General features: G+C 34.6%; 2 protein-coding genes across 5 annotated transcripts in view; both read left to right on the top strand.

Moving 5' to 3' along the window:
* Positions 1 to 8522: 8522 nt before the first annotated feature.
* On the top strand, positions 8523 to 13265 carry LOC104819496 (probable alpha,alpha-trehalose-phosphate synthase [UDP-forming] 10). 2 transcript variants are annotated; one of them, XM_010549608.1, is made up of 4 exons: positions 8523 to 8665; positions 9921 to 11981; positions 12070 to 12343; positions 12427 to 13265. In XM_010549608.1, exons 2-4 carry the CDS (start codon positions 9994 to 9996, stop codon positions 12751 to 12753), a joined length of 2589 nt encoding a protein of 862 aa, XP_010547910.1. In that variant the 5' UTR covers positions 8523 to 8665; positions 9921 to 9993; the 3' UTR covers positions 12754 to 13265. The 2 variants fall into 2 exon arrangements, with proteins under 2 accessions (XP_010547910.1, XP_010547901.1); XM_010549599.2 differs by lacking the exon at positions 8523 to 8665 and adding an exon at positions 8709 to 8860.
* Positions 13266 to 14043: 778 nt separating this feature from the next.
* LOC104819479 (AP-1 complex subunit gamma-2) overlaps positions 14044 to 21412 on the top strand; it is an 8676-nt gene continuing 1307 nt past the window's right edge. The window contains exons 1-17 of one of the 3 annotated variants that reach the window (XM_010549587.1): positions 14044 to 14336; positions 14536 to 14622; positions 15198 to 15500; positions 15691 to 15832; positions 16086 to 16259; positions 16589 to 16768; positions 17124 to 17278; positions 17610 to 17700; positions 18039 to 18202; positions 18426 to 18480; positions 19160 to 19282; positions 19402 to 19497; positions 20030 to 20157; positions 20356 to 20460; positions 20547 to 20809; positions 20994 to 21254; positions 21349 to 21410. In XM_010549587.1, coding sequence (XP_010547889.1) covers positions 14621 to 14622; positions 15198 to 15500; positions 15691 to 15832; positions 16086 to 16259; positions 16589 to 16768; positions 17124 to 17278; positions 17610 to 17700; positions 18039 to 18202; positions 18426 to 18480; positions 19160 to 19282; positions 19402 to 19497; positions 20030 to 20157; positions 20356 to 20460; positions 20547 to 20809; positions 20994 to 21254; positions 21349 to 21410 — 2304 coding nt within the window. In that variant the 5' untranslated portion in view covers positions 14044 to 14336; positions 14536 to 14620. The remainder of the gene's footprint in view (positions 14337 to 14535; positions 14623 to 15197; positions 15501 to 15690; positions 15833 to 16085; positions 16260 to 16588; positions 16769 to 17123; positions 17279 to 17609; positions 17701 to 18038; positions 18203 to 18425; positions 18481 to 19159; positions 19283 to 19401; positions 19498 to 20029; positions 20158 to 20355; positions 20461 to 20546; positions 20810 to 20993; positions 21255 to 21348; positions 21411 to 21412) is intronic. The other 2 variants (XM_010549578.1, XM_010549570.1) reach the window with 2 other exon arrangements.

Raw genomic sequence — 21412 nt, 5'->3', positions numbered from 1 at the left:
AATCATATGCCTGACATTATCCAGAGACAGAGTCCCTTTGAACCTAACTCAATGCATCAACAAAACTGGATCGACCTCAAGGAGGCCTCACAAATCGAATCAAATTGAGCATACATAACAAAGCAAAAACCCTGATTGCCAAACACCAAAGATTCCATGTGCTACATCCAGGGGAAACACCGATCCGAAGCTTTACAGAGATCAAATGGAATTTAAACAGGAAATCATCGCAGCCCACGGTCAGATACTCGATCTAAGCAATACCAATACGCCGTAATCTAAACTCCAAATCGGACAACTTCACAACATTAACAGCTACGCCCACAGTGGAAAAACAATCAATAACATAGCGATCTAAGATCAGAGACAGAAGAAGAGAGAGCCATACCTTCGCTTCCCCGAAACCTCTCCTCAGCAAAATCGAAAGTTTCGTGCCCACAGCCGTCAAAACTCTTTTTGAGGGGACGACGGTCAGAGACAAAATGAAAAAAGAAAAACAAAAACCCAATCGCTTATTACACAGGCTCAGTATTTATAAAGGCATGTAATATTATATTGGGCTTTTTTCAGGCCCAGAGTTACAAAAAAGTTTTAGGTTTTACAATATTTATAACAGTTTCAAAATCAATTAAAAGACTGGGCATGTTTTCTATTGAACATTGGACAGGTCGGTTATTAGTCTAATCTCAATTGAATATGTTTGCATTTCTGAATATTATTCGGAAATAGCCCGGTTTACTGCGTTTGTAATTAGATTTTAAATCCGTGTTTAACAAGAAAACTTTTCATTTAATCCCACGTAGCGGTGATCGTTGTCACACCGGTAAATATTTGATTTCAGCCGTCAGATTGGGTCGAGAAAACATAACTTGTGGCTTTTATGACCGTCGATTTAAAAACGAGGAAAACACAGTGACAAGCCATAATAACCGCTCGATCGCCATCGTTATTTATAAATACGATCCAAAGACGTTGTCTTTGAAGGTTTTTTGTTGCTATGTTCAGAGCTGAAGGGATCGATGTGAAGGAGATAGGGATTCGTAGGAAGAAGATCAGGTACGATTTTATAAATTTTACGAATTTAGGCCTCTTGATATATGTACCGCTCTGTGTCGTTGTCAATGATTTGATTGTCGAAATGAAATGGTAGAGTTGCTGGTAGTTGTAGGGTTTAGATTAGGGCATGTAAATCGAGTATCTGGTTTTCCACCGGAAGACATTGTTGTTTGCTGTTCCTGTTGCTCGTAGTAAACTTGATTGGTATCTGTTTGCTTAGAGATGTCATAGATGATGCTCTTCTGTGTTCGACAATTGGGGGTATGGTCTGGATCTGCCCTAGCGCGGTTCCTGTTGAATGATGAATTTAGCTCTGTTTTCCATAACTTTATTTGGCTTTGATGGATACTTTTTATCAGGCGTATGGTAATTGTATTTGGTAATCGCCAGCTTCTGAGTTACCTTTTGATTGGAGTTTAGGAAGTGTGATGATTTACTGACGTTTTGCTTATGAACAGATGGCTCGTACGAAGCAAACAGCTCGTAAGTCCACTGGAGGGAAGGCCCCAAGGAAGCAGTTTGCTACCAAAGTATATGATTTGTCGTAATCTTTTGAGTTGGTGTGGTGATTTTGATGAGATCTACAGTATTACCTGTCATTGTTGTGTTCTTGTTTTAGGCTGCTCTTAAGTCTGCCTCAACCACCGGTGGAGTCAAGAAGCCCCATCGCTACCGTCCTAGAACTGTTGCCCTTTATATATATATTTGGTCCAAAGTCTTAAAGGTCCATCAAATAAAATGCTTTAAATTTAAATCATACCACCAAACCGACCATATCTATATATCCTCTTCAACGACATCCTGTCTTCCTCATGGACCATCATCCAAGTCAAATAAATATGACTTTTGTAATTACACACACACACAAACACATATATATTTATATATATTTTATTAGATATTTTAGTTTATTTTGATTTTTTTTTCACTTAGACCATGTAAATCATAGACTTTATAGAATTATTCTCTATCTTTATTCATACATTGTTTTGGTTTTCTTTTTTCATTGTGCGACTGTTTTTTTTTTTGTTAAAGGTGCGACTGTTTTCTTGTGTATTTTCGCCGGCAATTTTTTTTATATAAACCTAGTATCTTGTGTTTTAAAAATTATTTCTTAATATATTCCACTGTTATTTAGCTCTACATTCATCTCTAACAATCACATTTCACACTTGAAATTGCAATTTTAAATCGATATACTTAATTAATAAAAAAGTTCAATTTAAAATGTTTGTTTTCAGCTTCAAATTGGTCAGACCTATTTCGTCGGCATGACTATATATATAACTTGTATAAACCGGCACGTAATCTGCCACACACCTCTCTCTCTCTCTATATATATATGTACATATATATAGACCTGGAAGATAATATAGTTTATTTTGTTTTGCATGGTGATTAATATCCAAATCTAAAAAATAAATCGAAGGAAAAAGTTATTGTTATAATGTCAATGCAATACATTTGTGTATGCAAGTGTGCATGCATAAATTTACCGAATTGGTCAAATATAAATTATACATTTATAATAAAAATATCATTATAAATTAAAGCAAAAAAAATGCAACATACATACATACATACATACATACATACATACATACATACATACATACATACATACATACATACATACATACATACATACATACATACATACATACATACATACATACATACATACATACATACATACATACATACATACAAAATCTCATTATTTCATTTTTCCATATAATTAAGTGATTTAATTATTTGTTTGTTTATTTTTGTTTTTGGCAGGAACAAGTGAAAATGTAAAAAAGATATATTAAATACTCCCCGGTTGTTTCAAAATTTTATCTTGTATGCAAATATAACTTGTTATGCTTCTTCCAATTTCCATATAGTATCACTTACAATTTTAGTCGAGTTTAATTACTTGAGCAATTTTGAATAACGACGGACCAACCATAACAATTAAAATATCATTTATATAATTATTTTTGTCAAATTACTATTCAAAATTTTAATTTCGATTTAAAAAAAATCACATTTTCATGTACTTATATCAGCGCCATATGTGAATTGCAATTCATAACTCATTTATAATATCTTTGTGATCATATATTTTATATAAACTCTTTTATTCATGGTTTTCATTACTTTATTTTTTTTTATCATTTGCAAGAGGATGGATACTGGGATATTAATTGTTATTAGAGCCAAATATCGAAGATATATATTGACAACTAATTAAGAGGAAAATACATTATGGAATAAAATGGGTCTAAAGGGCAATAGTTGATATGCATTCATATCATATATATTTATTGATTGGAATCACATTTTTACCCCCTTTTTTTTTAATCCAAAGTTGTAACAAAAAAAAATATTCCACGTTTTCTATATATTTGTTGTCTTCTAAGCAACTAAGACGTCTATTTTGCCAAACATTTTTTTATATGGTTTCATGCTTTTGAAGTCTTTGTCAATATAGTTAAAGTTTTTGTTAAGTATTTAATATCTCCAACTTTGGATTAAGCTGAAATATTTATTTTAATGAAAGAAATAAAATATTACACGTTGTTAATAAATTATGAGTAAAAAACAAAAAAATAATTAAACTAGTGAAAGGTGTGAAAAGGACATGGGTGTTAGGAGTGGATAAAAACAGTCGTGCAAAGTCTTATTATGGCCATCAATCAAATGCCACTAGTTTTATTTCCACCTTAATATTTATTTTTTTTCCAGATAATACAAAAAATTATTAATATTAAATTAAATCAAATTACGACAAAAAAAAAATCAATAAACAAAATAAAATTAAGAGAGAAGTGGAGATCCGAGAGACCCAAAGTACCTAATTTTAAAGTTGGGCTTTACATTAAAAAAAGTATTCTCAAGCAATACCATATAATACGATAACATTATATGAATACAATATAGATGATGTATAAGTTAAACTAACGCAAAAGTATATGGTTTGTATAAAATTTCGTATTTACCTAAAATCGATCTTCTTTCTAATCATCCTAATCACATTAAAATTCATATAATTCCTACTTTTTTTTATAACCAATAGATTAAATAGACATTCGATCCACCTAATTTTCCACATCCGGAATTAGCCGTTATCAAAAATAAAATTTTATTTATCTAAACACTCTTTTTCACGTTTGAATTCGAATTGATAAAAACATATTTTTGCATGCTCTGTTATTATCAAACCACCAAAACTTGGGTTTTAATTCCTGTCTCTACAATACAATAAAGAAAAAAATATGGATTTTTTCTTGATTTATTTAAAAACATGATTTTTTTAAATAGCATTTCTTACATGTTAACACAAATGATGGCCGTGTGTGATGTTTGGTTAATTTATTAAAACAGTTTATATTTTTAAAAATAATTTACAATTTCAAATTTTATTGATAGAATAACCAATAGTGTATTTTTCTCTAGATTTTAAATTTTTTTATAATATTTTCCATGTAGCAAACTAAAAAATAGCTTAGAACGTAGAATAGGTCGGTACCCTAAATCTTGGATGATAAAGGCAGGGTATAATGGTAACTATCACTTGAAAATTTCCGATGGTGAATCTTTATAACATATTAACATAAACACTTGATAATTATGTATGTGTTTGCCTAATCACATAACAGATAGTTGTTACCCTAACCAATTATCTAAAATATTATATAAACAAAAATATAAATTAATACATCTCTGTACTTTTTAAATAAATGAAAAATAGATTAATGTATCTAATTAAATAAATTCTAAGAGAAAAATATTAGGTAGTCGAATTAAAATAGCAGAAACAAATATGAGCGTGCTTCCTCACGAGTTCGATCCGGGCTATGTTCTGACCGTATTTCCTATTTAAGAATAGCTACAAATTTGGAGGACTAAATTGTTCAATACAAAAGTCTAGAGTAGATTCGAAATAATGTGATAACTATGAGGGCATTCGTGCTAATTTATGAGAAGTCGTCGAACAACCACGTGGGTCCCGCGTCATGGGAAAAAAATCTGGGCCCGCGCGTGAATAATAGGCTTACCGAGAAACGCGGCGAAACGGATAAGGGTGGGCCCTAATCACCGTGTCGACCACGTGCCTAATTGACCCAAGGCCCGTATTCATCCATAACCCCTCAATCTAAACATGATTATCAGATAAATAAGAAGAATTTTCTAAAAAATCTTTAGTTCTATTTTTCTATATCAATATATAAAAAATTGTTTTAAGCAATGATATTATTTTTTTCCTACTGTTGACTCGAGTATTAAATTTGTTGTTGATTTATATTTGAAATTAAATTTGATTTAGATATCCAATTAAAATATTATAAATATATAAAATAATGGTAAAAATAAATGTTTTTAACATACATTGAAAAATAAATAAAATTAGAATTTTCATTTTATATAAATCAAATTTAATGTTTAATATTTTTTTTTTAATTTTAACAGATATTGAAAAATAATTCAAATTAAAATTTTGATAAATTTTAATTTTATACATTTTATTAAAAATTAAATATTTTATTTATAAAGATTGTAGAATTATTACATTTGGTTTAAAAATAATTATATATAATTATTTTAGATTGAATTTGATAAAAAAAAATGTTTCTCCTAATATGGTTGACCTTATTTTTTCATGTTAAAAAAAGCTGACGTCATTTAAAATAAAATCCAAATGTTAATTCAACTTAATTGTGGCGTGAAGGGATATAGGTAATTACGCAATTGTCATCACATTTATTCAAGTTTCTATATCAAAATATCGTAGCAGGAAAGGGTACTTTCGTAAACTATAATGTAGGACTGAAGTCGTTAAGGCATGATGTTTTGATGCTTATCCATTTTGTAGGCTTTGAAGAAGCTTGAGATAAAAATAAAAATAAAGTAAAAAATAACATAGGTTGACATTTTAATATTTCCGTTTAAAATTTCCACATAATAATTCATTATTTAATATTATTTTAATGGGAAAATAGATAAAATTGTGGTTTAGAAGGTTTTATTCTTTGAATGTTATTAAATAAATAATACAAATTACGAATATACTTTCTTTTATATAAAATATTATTATTACAAGGTACAAGACGAACAAACACTCATGTCACTTTTTTTATTCAGCCAATTGAATTGTTGATTCCCTTTCTTTCATACATAAACACGTTTTTTCTATTTATTTTTATTTTTAATATTTAATTTTAAAATGAATTTATAATTGGCGTGAGTTTGGTATTACGAAAATAGTAATAACTTTTCATGAAATTCCAAAAATAATAAGTCTTAATACAAATTCATCAAATAAATAAATAAATATTATAAAATGGGAATGTCTGCGATCATGCCATGTAGATTATTTTACATTAAAACATCATATTTTTTTAACCAAATAATGTTCCAAAGTGTTGATTGGACGGAATTTGATATATATTAACGAAGATATATCCAAAAACAATATAATACATCCGAAATTAATATTTTATTTTAAACATTTAAATATCTTAATTGTGATATATCAGATGTTTTTTTTTAAAAATTTACATCTAATTGATAAAATAACATTCATTAAACAAACACAAAACTCTAAAACCATGTTCTTCATATATATAATAGAAGTATTTTTTTTTCCATTTTAACTGCCATTAATTGAGGATGTTTTAGCACTTATCATCTATGGCATGTCTTGATATTTGACATTATTTAATATGTGCTAGCAGCCTCTGACCAAGAATTTTGATTAAATTATATAAATAAATAATTTTTGCATTAAGTGATAGTATGATTGGGAAAGGATAAGCATAGAGACAAATTCTATTTGGAGAGGATAATGTTATTTATTAATAGTTATATAACCTTTGGTTTCACCAACTCATCACATTGCCGTCCGGATTAGCCTTCCCTTCCACTCTGTAATCTCCTTTTTTTTTTCCAAACAATATTAATTACATTATCGTAATTGTAATCTAAATAAAGATATACTTATAAATTTAAATATTTTTAGTAGGATGTCCATTCATCAATAATCAAAATTATTAATGACTCTTATTATGTATATGTAATTTAAACTTTGATCGTCACAATTCGTTTGCATTAAAATCTCTTAATCTCATCTTTTTTTATTAATGATATGGTTTTTACTAGTTATATTAATAAATTAATCTACAAAAAGAATTGTTTTATGTTAAATAGAACAAATAAAGGGATAGAAGCATAACTTTTTTTAATTGAAAAATGATAATTTTCCAATTTCCAAAAAACCTATTGGATAAAAAACGTGGATATATTTCATGGGGAAAAAATAGTGCAAATTGATTGGGTTTGGTCGGATCGCACAAAAACCAAGATTTAAAAGATAATGTCATTAAAAAATTAACGTTCGTCCAATGTTATACAATCACAAATAAACTAATCTAAGTACATATTTAATATTGCATCATGGGGTTATTTGTCTTTTACTTCGACCAACTTTTTTGTTAATAATTTGAGTATTATTAATTTTCCCGTTTATGATTTAGTTTCTTTTTTCATTGGATTATTTTTTTTGTCATCGAATACAGAAATATCCATTAAAAACGACGAAAACATGTAATAAAAAAAATTAAAGTAAATATTGAAATAAGATTTTTTATAACACTAAATTTGTTAAGATTAATCTTAATTATTTAACACAACCGTACTAGAATTAACGCTAAATTTATGAAGGTTAGTTTAAATTAATTAAAACTAATCTCAATTCTATATTTATTTTTAATAAAACAAAGTTAATACATATATACATGTAGATATGACATCTATGAATTCATTGGATAAATGTATGCTGAAAAATCGTTATATTTTAAATTTGATGCCCGAAATATGATAATGAGATATAAAATCATAGAAGAAGGATAAATTAATTTAAAATATTTAACTGCATATTGTATATGGAGTGAGTGCAATAATTGCACCTACAAAATGTATTGGATACCATCATAATCACAAAAATCCCGAGTTACAAAATCCCACTCCCATCCCCCGTATACATTAATATAATTCAGCTACCAAAATAAAAAATAAAAAAAACATGAAAGAACCCATATGATCTTATCTTTTCATTTTAATTGTATAATATAAATGCCAAAATTTCATTTTATAAAACTCTGATGCAATTTTTTTGTACGTTACATAATATTTTCATTGGTTAACATAATCGGTAAATTTATTTTGGTAGTTATACACTAAGAAAATTTCCGCTGTCATAAAAATTAACAATCGATGTATATATGATATAATATTAATTGGAAAATATTTTAAATGACATGACTGAGTGGAAATGCAAAAGTAAACTGAGAAAAAGAAAACAAATTGGTAAATCGAAGTCTGACCCAAAAATAAATAAATAAAAAAGAAAACAAAATAAGTGTGATAGTTCAGTATTGAATTCGGTATATAGTATGTATGTATAGTTTCGTGTCTATCCATCTCTCTCTCTCTCTCTCTCTCTCTCTCTCTCTCTCTCTCTCTCTTCCGTGGATTTCGATAACATTTGAACGCCGGTCACGGTGGAGCTGCGGCCGAGAAGAACTCTGTTGGAAGATCAGCGTCGGAGATTCCTCGCGTCTTGGTGCACACCTTCGACTTTTCTTTTGTGAAAAGATTATGCTTCTCTCTCCCTCTCTCTCTCTCTCTCTCTCTCTCTCTCTCTCTCTCTCTCTCTCTCTTCCGTGGATTTCGATAACATTTGAACGCCGGTCACGGTGGAGCTGCGGCCGAGAAGAACTCTGTTGGAAGATCAGCGTCGGAGATTCCTCGCGTCTTGGTGCACACCTTCGACTTTTCTTTTGTGAAAAGATTATGCTTCTTTACACCTTTTCTGTGCGGTCTGCCTTCGAATTTGAGTCGCTTTAGGTCTTATTTTCGATGAATCTGCCGATTTTATGTTTCGTTTCGGGGTAAAATCCCTAGGGATATGGGATTTCTGGTCAAATCAAAGGATTGGATTTCTCAAATTTGCTGGATTTCGGTTTTTTTTTTTTTGGCCTGATGAACCGTTCGGTGAGTTTTTGTTATGTGGGAATGAAAAAAAAAATCTTTGATGCGTCAAATAAAATTGTCAAGTGATTTTATCTACAGAACTTTTTTCGGATCCGTAGTTTTTTTTATATGGTCGTGGATCGAACTATTTTGTCGGGATTTGAAATTCAATTATCATCAGTCAAATTTAGTACATGAAGAATGGGGGCTCACTATTTTTCCTCGTCGATTTCAAATTTAATGAGTATTATAGAATTGGGTGCATTAGCTGTATGTTCTTGGTGATTTGGTTACTGGTTAATCATCTGTTAGCTGAGATATTCCTTTGTCGTGGTTTGAAAAGTTTAGTCCTTTGAGTTTGACTAATAAGATTGTCTGAAAATTTTACCCAAAAAAATGATTGTCTGAAATTATTCAACGTTGAATTCAACCCAGTTGAGATCTGGAGATTTTTAACGTCATGTGATCCTTGTCCCTGAATTTGATTCTTTGTTATGCTCTGTTCACTACGTATATCATGAATTAGCTGCATTCCGCTTTATTTCCTTCTGTAGTTTTCTTCACAGTACTTTGTTCACCTGCTTGTGTTTCTTTGCATGTTCGAAATCTATGGACTTGTGCTTGTAGAAGTTTCACCAATTTGATTGATGTTTTACTTCAACGCCTCCAAGCTAGTTCCTTTCTCTCCCTGTATCTTTGGACTTGTGCTCGTAGAAGTTTCGCCAAATGGATTGATATCTCATTTTCTTGTATATAGACTGATTAATTCCATTGATGAGCTGCAGCCATGCTCCATGTTTTGTTGCAAATGCTAATGAAATGGACCTTTTTAAAATTTTTTTTAGGCATGAACCATTTTGGCTCGGGAGCTTTTTTGGGATTTGAAAGTGTGTGCCTTTGTGGTTCTTTTCTCCAGTAATGGGTTCAAAATCGTACGGAAATCTTTTCGATTTGGCTTCCGGTGATCTTTTGGATATTCCTCAGACACCGAGAGCTCTTCCAAGAGTGATGACTGTTCCCGGAATCATCTCTGATGTGGATGAATATGGCGTCAATGCTGGTGATTCAGACATCAGTTCATTGCGTCCACGTGAGCGGAAGATCATAGTAGCTAACTTTCTTCCTCTGAATGCAAAAAGGGATTTGGAAACTGGAAAGTGGGGATTCAGCCCAGACAAAGATTCTATCTTGCTGCATCTCAAGGATGGCTTTTCTTCTGCCACAGAAGTCATATATGTTGGATCACTTAAGGTTGATGTAGATGTTAGCGAGCAAGATGAAGTTTCCCAGAAACTTCTAGAGGAATTCAACTGCATACCGACATTTCTGCCACAAGACGTGCAGAAAAAATTCTACCTTGGCTTCTGTAAACAGCATATGTGGCCGCTGTTCCATTACATGCTACCCATGTGCCCCGATCATGGTGATCGTTTCGATCGTGCTCTTTGGCAGGCATATGTTTCTGCCAACAAAATATTCGCAGACAAGGTGATGGGAGTGATTACTCAGGAGGAAGATTATGTCTGGATTCATGACTATCATCTAATGGTTCTCCCAACGTTTCTGAGGAAGCGTTTTCACAGGGTTAAGCTTGGTTTCTTCCTCCACAGTCCATTTCCTTCGTCAGAAATTTATCGAACCTTGCCTGTTCGAGAGGAAATACTTAGGGGACTCTTAAATTGCGATCTTATTGGTTTTCACACCTTTGATTATGCACGCCATTTCTTATCGTGTTGCTGTAGAATGCTTGGATTGGGCTATGAATCTAAGAGAGGACATATTGCTGTTGACTACCTAGGCCGTACAGTTTATCTTAAGATTCTTCCTGTCGGTATCCACATGGGTAGGCTGGAATCGGTTCTGAATCTTCCATCTACTGCTGAAAAAATGAAAGAGATCCAACAGAAGTATCGAGGTAAAAAGGTAATTCTTGGTGTCGATGACATGGACATATTTAAAGGTATAAGCCTAAAATTATTGGCCTTGGAGCAGCTCCTACGGCAATATCCTAGTATTCAAGGTAAAATAGTCCTTATTCAGATTATCAACCCGGCCAGGGGATCGGGTAAGGATGTCCAAGAAGCAAAAAAGGAGACATACTCTACCGTCAAAAGGATCAACGAGCGTTATGGTTCACCTGATTATGAGCCTGTTGTTCTGATTGATCGTCCTGTTCCCCGGTATGAGAAGTCTGCCTATTATGCACTGGCAGAATGCTGTATAGTTAATGCAGTGAGGGATGGGATGAACTTAGTTCCGTACAAGTACATTGTTTGCAGACAGGGAACTCCTTGTATGGATCAAGCCTTGGGAATTAGTGCGGATACTCCTCGAACAAGCACACTTGTCGTGTCTGAGTTCATGGGTTGTTCACCATCTCTGAGTGGTGCAATCAGGGTTAATCCATGGAATATCGATGCTGTAGCCGAGGCGTTATTTTTGGCGGTCACTATGTCTGATTTGGAGAAGCAGCTACGGCATGAAAAGCACTATAACTACGTTAGTTCGCACGATGTGGCTTACTGGGCGCGCAGCTTTTCGCAGGATTTAGAGAGGGCGTGTCGTGATCATTACAGCAAACGGTGCTGGGGAGTGGGTTGGGGTCTTGGGTTTAGGCTCGTGTCTCTTTCCCCTAATTTCAGGAAGCTGTCCACTGAAAATGTCGTTTCTGCATATAGAAGATCGAGCAGTAGGGCGATATTTCTTGACTATGATGGCACTCTAGTCCCCGAAACAGCAATTGTCAAGTCCCTGAGCCCGGAGGTTGCATCTGCATTGGAGATCCTTTGCAGTGATCCTAAAAACACTGTATTTGTTATTAGTGGGAGGGGTAGGGCATCGTTGACTGAGTGGCTTTCACCATGTGAGAATCTTGGAATAGCTTCCGAGCACGGGTATTTCATAAGGTATGCTACTAATTCGTTATCTTAAATCCGTAGTTTCTGAAGAATTTGTGACAAATGATTGGAAACAATCTTTGTGATTTCGATGCAGGTGGAGCAATTCATCTGACTGGGAGACAAGCGGGTTTTCTGAAAATCTTGAATGGAAGAAAATCGTGGAACCGATTATGAGAGTATATACAGAGACCACAGATGGATCAAATATAGAGCCGAAAGACAGTGCTCTGGTATGGCATCATCAAGATGCGGATCCAGACTTTGGTTCTTGTCAAGCCAAGGAGCTATTGAACCACCTAGAAGCCGTTCTTGTGAACGAACCCGTCGTAGTAAACAGAGGCCGCAACATTGTGGAAGTTAAGCCACAGGTAGATGACGCGTTTATGAATCGGATCCCGTTTTCACATTGCTCCGTTCCATCTTTCTGACCAGATTCTTTTGTAACGAACAGGGAGTAAGCAAAGGAGTTGTCACGGAGAAAGTTCTGAACAGGATGTCTGAAAATGGGAACCCACCGGATTTCGTGGTATGCATAGGGGATGACAGGTCGGATGAAGATATGTTCGAGAGCATCACAAGCACTCTCACGGCCCGATCCTCACCCGTTTCTTCTCCGGAGATATTCGCCTGCACGGTAGGGAGAAAGCCGAGCAAAGCAAAGTACTTCTTGGACGACGTATCCGACGTGGAGAAACTTCTTCAAGGCCTTGGTAATGCTTCGAATGCAAAGCCCAGGTACTCTACTCCCTTGAAAGTTTCCTTTGAAAGCACTGCCTGATCAATGAGGACATTATGGAAAGAGAACTATACTTGGACTGATACATTCGGTGTTTGTTTCTGTACATACAAAATTCGTAATCTCCTTTGCTTGTCAATTTGATATCTGGTAAAAAAACTGAAAGAAACCCAGGATTTAGGTCTCCATGTGAGAATGAGAGAGAGAGAGAGAGAGAAGAAGGAAAACAGTATGGACAGGTCCACACACACACACACACACACACTTATATATATATATATATATATATAGCAAGAACAAGATCTGCTGTTTTGTTGAGTCATATGTAGTTCTGTCTTGCCTGAGGATGATATTTGCATCGTTGAGTTTCTGTCCCCCTTTGGTTTGTATATGGTGTTGTGTGTAAACTACTCTCTTAATTCATCTTCTCTCTCCTCTTAAATCTCATTTTGTTTCCATCTGTTTACATGTATACATATGTGCACATATACACACATGCATGCATGTATGCATGCATATATGTATGGTGATGGTGTGTTTGGGGTTATCTCTCATTTTCTCTTCAATCCAGTAACTAATTTATAATAATTTACTTAAAGTAATTTTGTCCACTAATTTATCTTTGTAACTGTTAAATTAACGAATCTTTGAATTGTTTCAAAGCTTCAATTTGTACAATATATTTAACATATCTATAATGAAAGGCAATTTCTACTTTCGAGTATGGGTTTAAATGCCATTTTTTGGCTCATAATTCGTATATTGATCCTCGAACCGGTTGATTCGGTTATCAAAAAAATCGAACAATTGTCCGGAAAAGTATGTACTCGGCTGAGTTACAGAGCGAATGACAAATACGATACCGCATATGATTTTCAAATCTACGTGTCTCACTCTACTCTAAACCGATCTCTCTTTCTTTCCGGCAGCTTTAGACCGGTTTTTAGCATATTGGCCACAAAACCGGGTCCGGTGGGCCCAGTTCTGTCTCGTACTTATGATGGAGCGAGAGACCACTTGAAACCGGTTTTGTTATTAAGAGAATATCGCTCAAATCATACATACCGAACTATATTTTATTAGTTTTGGTTCACTTGTATTTCTTGCTTTTTTTTAATTTAATCTAGATTTTAAATGGAACTGAATCGAAAAAGGATAGGTAAATTAAAAATTAGTTAGTCTAAGTCAAATTTGGTTTATTTTCATCTCGGTTTATATATCGAACCGAACCGAACCGGAGTTTTTTTTAATCGGCTTTGAATTAATTTTGATATGTTATGTATAAGTTTTAATTATTCAGTTCGAATCCATTGGTTCCGTTTATGATAATAATTTAATTCTCCATTTCCTTCCTTGGAAAAGAAAAGGAGAAACACAGCTTTTGTTTTTCATCATCGCCAGTGAAGGAAGAGAAATCAAGTGCAAACTCTCAGATCCAAAATCTCTATCTCCGTTTCTTTGGTTGGAGAATTTCAGCTGCTCGGATCTTTGGCTTTCCGTACGGATCGTGGAGGAATCTTTTTTGATCCATTTCTCTGGGTAATCTTCGATATTGTTTGCTCTTCGGATCCGATTGAAACCCTGGATTCAGTCATGAATCCCTTCTCTTCCGGTACCCGTCTCAGGTACGAGATTTGTTGCTCCGATCGTAACTGTAATGATTCTGATTCCTTTAATTTCGCGGGTTTGTGTCTCCGTGTGTTCGGTTGAAATCAGAAGATTTCACCATTGTTATACCTCAAGCTTCTGGAACGAAATGTTGCGTGGTTCTTTTGGTTTTACGGGTGAAATGTTGTTGAAATCGAAGTTGTTCGGACAATGTAGAGAGAATTAGAAGTGATTGAGCTTCCGAGACAGCTGAAATTGACGTATTCTTTGGATGCCTTAGAATTTATCAGCCGATTTGTTCATGTAAGTGTATTCTGTTCTGTGTTCTTCAAGTGGAACTGTTAAAAGATGAGACGAGATATGATTAGGTGTCTTTTGCGAGCAAAATCATTTCAGTGATTGGACGAAAGAGTATAAGAGCATAAAAATTACAAAATTTGAACTATTAATGCACCCCAAAAGGCAAAATTTTGCTGTTTTACTTTATACTGAATTTATATTTACCAAACATAATCCGTTCTTATAGTACCATGTCCTACGTGATTCTTTGAATAGCAGAGCCAATAGCCTCTCAAAATTTCTATTATTGTACCATGCCCAGATGCAAACTGTCTAGATTTGTTTCAACTTGATCAGGAAAGATAGGTTTAGTTTGTCATCTGATGACATTTGTTGACAAATCAAATGTAGTTTTTGTTATCCTTTATTGGTTACTTTTAGGTTCCGCTTCTTAAAGTTTGCTTCAATTTTATTCAGAACTTTTTTATGAATGGAACCGTTTGTATATTCTCTCTTGTTTACCTGGTATGGAATCAGTTAATAGCCCAATCCTTTTACACTGGAATTGTAATGTGTGCAAAAATGCCATCTTGGTGCAGGGACATGATTCGAGCTATACGTGCATGTAAAACTGCGGCTGAGGAGCGTGCTGTCGTAAGGAAAGAATGTGCTGATATTCGTGCTTCAATTAATGAAAATGACCAAGATTACAGCCACCGTAATCTGGCAAAGCTTATGTTCATTCACATGCTTGGTTACCCCACACATTTTGGGCAGATGGAATGCCTAAAGTTGATTGCTTCTCCTGGATTTCCAGAGAAGAGGATTGGTTATCTAGGTTTGATGTTGCTTCTTGATGAAAGACAAGAAGTACTAATGCTGGTCACCAACTCATTGAAACAGTATCCTTCTTGATGTAGATTTTTAAGTTTAATTGCCGAAGTAGCTCTCATTTCGTTCCATGTAATTGGTTTAAGTCTTTTTTCCCCTCTCAAGCCAACTTCTTGATAAGTGGACTAGTATTTTTCGGAGTTGGGTATTTTGTAAATATAGTTGCAACTCTCCCATGTGATAGCCTTGACTCATGTCCAGAGATCTGAATCACACAAACCAATATATTGTGGGACTCGCTCTCTGTGCTTTAGGAAATATTTGTTCAGCAGAGATGGCTCGTGATCTTGCACCTGAAGTTGAAAGATTACTTCAATTTCGTGATCCAAATATACGGAAGAAAGTGAGTTCTCCTGTCCACTTTTATGTCCTTTCAGACAACTAGTGGTTTTTAAATGGTGGAGCGGCTTTGTAAAAGCATGAAAATCTTGTAAACTTCGTTAAACCTGCATAATGTTAAATAAACAAGGGTTATGCTGATAACTGTGAATTCTGTGTGGTATTGGTGGGCTTTCCAAATATCCGAAGACTGAGCATCTATAAACATACTGCACTTTATTTTCAGTTTTGTAACTGATTAATCTTCCACCGTGCAGGCAGCTCTGTGCTCTGTACGGATAATCAGGAAGGTTCCAGATCTTGCTGAGAATTTTGTTAATCCTGCTGCTGCTTTACTCAAAGAAAAGCATCATGGTGTTCTCATGACAGGAGTTCAGCTTTGCACAGAGCTCTGTAAAGTCAGCATAGAAGCCCTTGAATTTTTCCGAAAGGTAAACTGCAGACTTTCTATTAGTGGATTAAAGGAGTTTTACGTTGCCTTTAAATTTATATTTGATGCACGCCTTCTTGCTTGGAAATTCTAGAAGAAGATGTACACCAGTTTATGAATTTTTACTGCTGGAATCTTTACCATCCTTGTTTTTCTTGAGCTCTTATTTTCTTTGTGTCTTCCTTTAGATTCATGACCTTCTTGGAAATCTTGCATGGATATTTTCTGTAGCCGAAGTGATTGGAGAATTCATTTTTTTGTTGCCCTCGTTATCATGGTGAAAAATGGGCGATTTGACTGTGTTCTTCCATTTTTTCCTTTAATTGGCAGAGGTGCACAGAAGCACTAGTTAGAACCCTGAGGGATGTTGCAAATAGTCCATATTCACCCGAGTATGATGTTGCTGGAATTACTGATCCGTTTCTCCACATCAGATTGCTAAAACTATTGCGAACTTTGGGCCACGGGGATGCGGAGGCCAGTGATAATATGAATGATATACTTGCTCAGGTTAGTTCATTCTTAGTCTATCCAAAAGTTTTTCCTATGCCTATGTTGTGTTAAATGCCCAGGTTTTCCTGCTCTTCTATGTTTGCTTCCCCTATTATGGTTTTGAAATAATTTTGTTTGTCCCTCATGACTTTGGTTCTTTTTTACTCTGTAAGAGGGACAAACTACTGACTCCAGAAAAATAAATCATCCTTTTTAGCTCTAAATGGATCATGGTTTTCACTTTTCACTTTTCTTCTCCTCTAATCCAATGCTTGCAATAAGCTTTTTTTAATCTCCTTTTGTGGCATTAGCTACGACGGATCCTTTATCACGGAGAATTATTGTCTTATGAGATGCTATATATACGTCCTAGGTGGCATCAAAAACCGAGTCAAACAAAAATGCTGGCAATGCTATCCTATACGAATGTGTTCAAACGATAATGAGCATCGAAGACAATGGTGGTTTACGTGTCCTTGCGATCAATATCTTGGGAAGATTCTTATCCAATCGGGACAATAATATCAGGTTTGTATTCATTACTAATAATATTTGCTTCTGCTGCAATTTCATGGTTGATCTCCTTTTTTCTTATACATAGTAATCCTCCAAAGTTTCTATTGGTCATGATAGCTATGGATGTCGTCAATTGCCTCATTTGGGTAAACTTTGCAGTAACAGAGATTTTCTCTTGGTCATAATGGCTATGGATGTCGTCAATTGCCTCATTCATGTCAACTTTGCAGTAGCTTAGATTTTCCCTATTCAAAGGACTTAATTTCAAATATAGACCAACATGAGATGTATTCTTCATTGACTACTGGGCCTATCGAGAAATATTTTGAATCTTTTTTCTCAGATATGTAGCTCTAAACATGCTGATGAGGGCTATGACTGTTGATACACAAGCAGTTCAGAGACACAGAGCTACGATCTTGGAGTGTGTTAAGGTAATCCATCCGCCACTGTTAAGCTATGAATTCCTTGTTGGATTTACATGATTGAACCGTCAAAAGTATTATGCTTCCTCTCTTCCACAATGTCTTGCTCTTCTTGTCCCCTGCTTCTTTTGGCTTTATTGGTCATGGAATGTAAGTTTTCTTCAATAACTCCAATGTCTACATATGCTTGAATGTAATTTTTCTTCGATATCTTCAATGATAAATACACTTGCTACCGTAATACGTTGCTGTGCACCTTGAATTTTTATAGCCATATTGTTCTGTTCTGGTATATCAAAGTTCCTCCTTCTTAAATGAAAAGTCTTCCTTACTTTATTATTGTTTAGGATTCAGATGCTTCAATTCGGAAAAGGGCCCTCGAACTAATTTACCTTCTGGTAAATGAGAGTAATGTCAAGTCGCTGACAAAGGAGCTTATTGAGTATTTGGAAGTAAGTGAAGAAGAATTTAAGGGAGATCTTTCTGCGAAGATATGTTCCATAGTTGAAAAGTAAGTTGCACAGATTTATAATAAAATTGGATCTCTGTTTGATAACTAATCAATCCATATAACTATGGGAAAGTAAATTTTGGTCTGGATAAATGGAATTTGTAGTTCGCCGTTAATGGTTGAATTGGGCACTATGCAATTCTACAATTTGTGATTTCTCATTTCCAGCATATCTTATCTGGTTCTTAGCCTATTTATCTTTACTTCTTCTGTGGTGATTTAGGTTTTATCCTGAGAAAAACTGGTACATCGATCAAATGCTAAAGGTTCTATCTGAGGTATAATTTCGGATTTGGTTTTTCTGGAAGTGCTTATTTGCATCAATAGGTCATGCAGAATAGTACTGGATTCTGATAACCCAGTGTTCCTTCTCGATATGCATTTCAGTATGTTAAAACTTAATTGCTTATTTCTAGTTTTTATGCATTCACAAAATATCAAGCTCTAGGGTTCTAAGGTATAGTACACTGCAGTAGGTCTCTCGGATTAACACTTGTTTCTCTTCTTTCATCTTCTTGTGAGAGTTAAGAGTGCAGAATTGTTCATGGGCTTTATGTATCAGAAGTAAAGGGAAATATATTGCCTTAAGAAGAAACTAAAATATTGGATCAAATGTATGAAATTTCCAGAAACAAATTAAATGATGCTGAAATAGTGGGTTGCAGATGTTTTCTGATCATTTAGCCATTCCCAGTCTATATTTGAGATGGTTGGCTGGAGGCTAGTATATAATCTGTTAGAAAGAATAAGCCGGGAATGTACTATATGTCAAACCTGTGTAGATATTCAAGAAGAAAATCTCTTACCATCTTTATTAACGAATTTGAAAGGAACATTGCAGTTCTCATGTTAAGGCCTTTCTTTGCCTTTTCTTGGTTTAAACCTCTTTTAGTTGGGATCTACATGATAAGTTCTATATCATATTTAGATTTCTGACATTGATGACATCCTTTGCAGGCTGGAAATTATGTGAAAAATGACGTATGGTATGCCCTGATTGTTGTAATAACAAATGCTCCCGCTCTTCATGGATATAGTGTCAGGGCTTTATACAAAGCATTCCAGACATCTTCTGAACAGGTAGACCCCGCTATTCTTTTTATTAGACATCTTTTCAAATACGGGTATCCTGTCAATTCAGAAATTTAGGAACTTAAAGTCAAATGACAGATAAGAGGTTCACTTTGATGTTTGAGCAGGAAAATCTTGTTCGAGTTGCAGTCTGGTGTATCGGAGAATATGGTGATCTTCTGGTTACCAATACTGGAATGCTTGATTTAGAAGATACGATCACTGTGAGTAGTAATATCCTGAACCCAAGAGTTACTTTTTTACTGATATTCGAGGTGCAAAACCCTTTAAACCTTGGATTGGTGTTGTCGATGAAATATTTGCTGAAAACATCTACATGCGTTTTCGAACTTTACAAGCAAATGTTGGACGTTTCATTGATCGTTTGTGCTGTTTTCTTTTGACATTTGTTGCTTTCGTTGTTTGTTGCTCTTTTCCATCCTTGAAATACTAACCTTCAGGCAGTAAATTTTGTGTATATTTTCTCTGTTAGACACTGTGTGCTTAGACAAAATTAAAGGAAAATGAAGAAAATGATTTCAGCTTTTGTTGTCTGCACACTACAACATTTTTTTTTGTTTAATTTCTTCCCCACAATTGGGAGTGTTCATAACAATAAGATTGTGACTGAATTTCATGCTACTGATCGTTTTGTTCAATGAGAGTGATACTGTGAGTTATATTTAGTTTGCAAAGTTACTGTTTTTTTTGTTCTCATAAGATTTCCGGGAAAAATTTGCTGCTTTGTGTCATCAGGTAACAGAATCTGATGCAGTGGATGTTATAGAGATTGCAATTAAGCATCACTTGTCGGATGTCACGACTAAAACAATGGCTCTGATTGCTCTGTTAAAGCTCTCATCTCGTTTTCCTTCTTGTTCGGAGTATGCCAACCCTTCTCTAGGCTTCCTCTTCTTTATTATGACCAAGTTTCTGAACTATTATTATGCTAAATCTGCTGTTCATCACCATCTTTTACGAATTCCGTGGTCTTTCCATGTTGCTATAATCTTGTTTATAAATTAGGTAACATCGTGAAGATACCTCTCATTGATAATCAGCTTTGTTATTTCCACTTCCAGGAGGATTCAAGCTATGATGGTTCAGCACAAAGGCAGCCTTTTCTTAGAACTACAACAACGATCTTTGGAGTTCGGTTCGATTATTCAGAAGCATCAGAATATCAGGTAATTATTTTCCTTGCTCGTTTTTTTAGTAAATTCTTGACAAAGGGCCCTGAATTATTCAAGACAACCGAATAAAATTCTTGCAGACCTTCATTGGTCGAAAGAATGCCTGTCCTGGACGAGGCAACATTCAGTGGAAGGAGAGGCGGTTCTTTACCGACGTCTGTATCGACCTCAGGAAAAGCATCGCTCAATATTCCAAATGGGATTGCTAAAACAGTTGCAGCTCCTCTCGTCGATTTACTCGACCTGAGTTCCGATGATACTCCTGCCCCTACTTCCTCTTCCACTGCCAACCTCCTTCAAGATCTTCTCGGTGTCGATTCAACACTTTCTTCAGCAGAGCCTGGTTAGATTTCCTAACTTATAATAATTTCCCGCTCCACTATAAAGAAAAACAAATATAATTATTCAGGGTATAGACGGAAACCGAACCAATCTATTGTATCGACCGAATATACAGAGTGGAGATATAACATGATATTATTACCGAATCTTTCTGATTCTTTGTTTTTCTTACTGAACTTTTTTAGTTTCAGGTAATACAATGCAGCCATCGAAAGCTGGTGCAGATATTCTTTTGGATTTGTTGTCGATTGGAACTCCTGCCCCTTTGCAAAATGGCTCAAACTCGATGAACGGAGACTTACTATCCACTCAAGTTAACAAATCGCCGGTTTCTTCATTAGATACAATTTCATTACCTTCTTCAGTGTCTGTTCAACCTTCTCTGGGTCCACCTTCTTCAATGATGGATTTATTGGATGGATTTGGCCTCACCCCACCAGAGAGCGGTAAGAAAACACACTTTTAATTTAACATCAAGACGTTACTTCAGTATGCTTTTTTCTCTCTTTCTGCCAATGTGACAGCTTTTCTTCTCTCCAGTGACAGAGGAAAAAGGCTCGGAATATCCACCTGTTGTTGCATTTGAGAGCGGTTCCTTGAAGAT

Source organism: Tarenaya hassleriana, unplaced genomic scaffold (assembly GCF_000463585.1).
Source record: "Tarenaya hassleriana unplaced genomic scaffold, ASM46358v1 Cleome1, whole genome shotgun sequence".
Classification (NCBI taxonomy): Eukaryota; Viridiplantae; Streptophyta; class Magnoliopsida; order Brassicales; family Cleomaceae; genus Tarenaya; species Tarenaya hassleriana.
The sequence above is the reverse complement of the archived record's forward strand: the minus strand, read 5'-3'. Positions and strand labels throughout refer to the sequence as shown.

Coding starts and splice junctions, on each gene's coding strand:
- LOC104819496 (XM_010549608.1), top strand. CDS start 9,994: ATGGGTTCAAAATCGTACGGAAATCTTTTCGATTTGGCTTCCGGTGAT. Junction 11,982..12,069: donor GAGCACGGGTATTTCATAAG/GTATGCTACTAA, acceptor ATTTCGATGCAG/GTGGAGCAATTCATCTGACT. Junction 12,344..12,426: donor TTGTGGAAGTTAAGCCACAG/GTAGATGACGCG, acceptor TGTAACGAACAG/GGAGTAAGCAAAGGAGTTGT.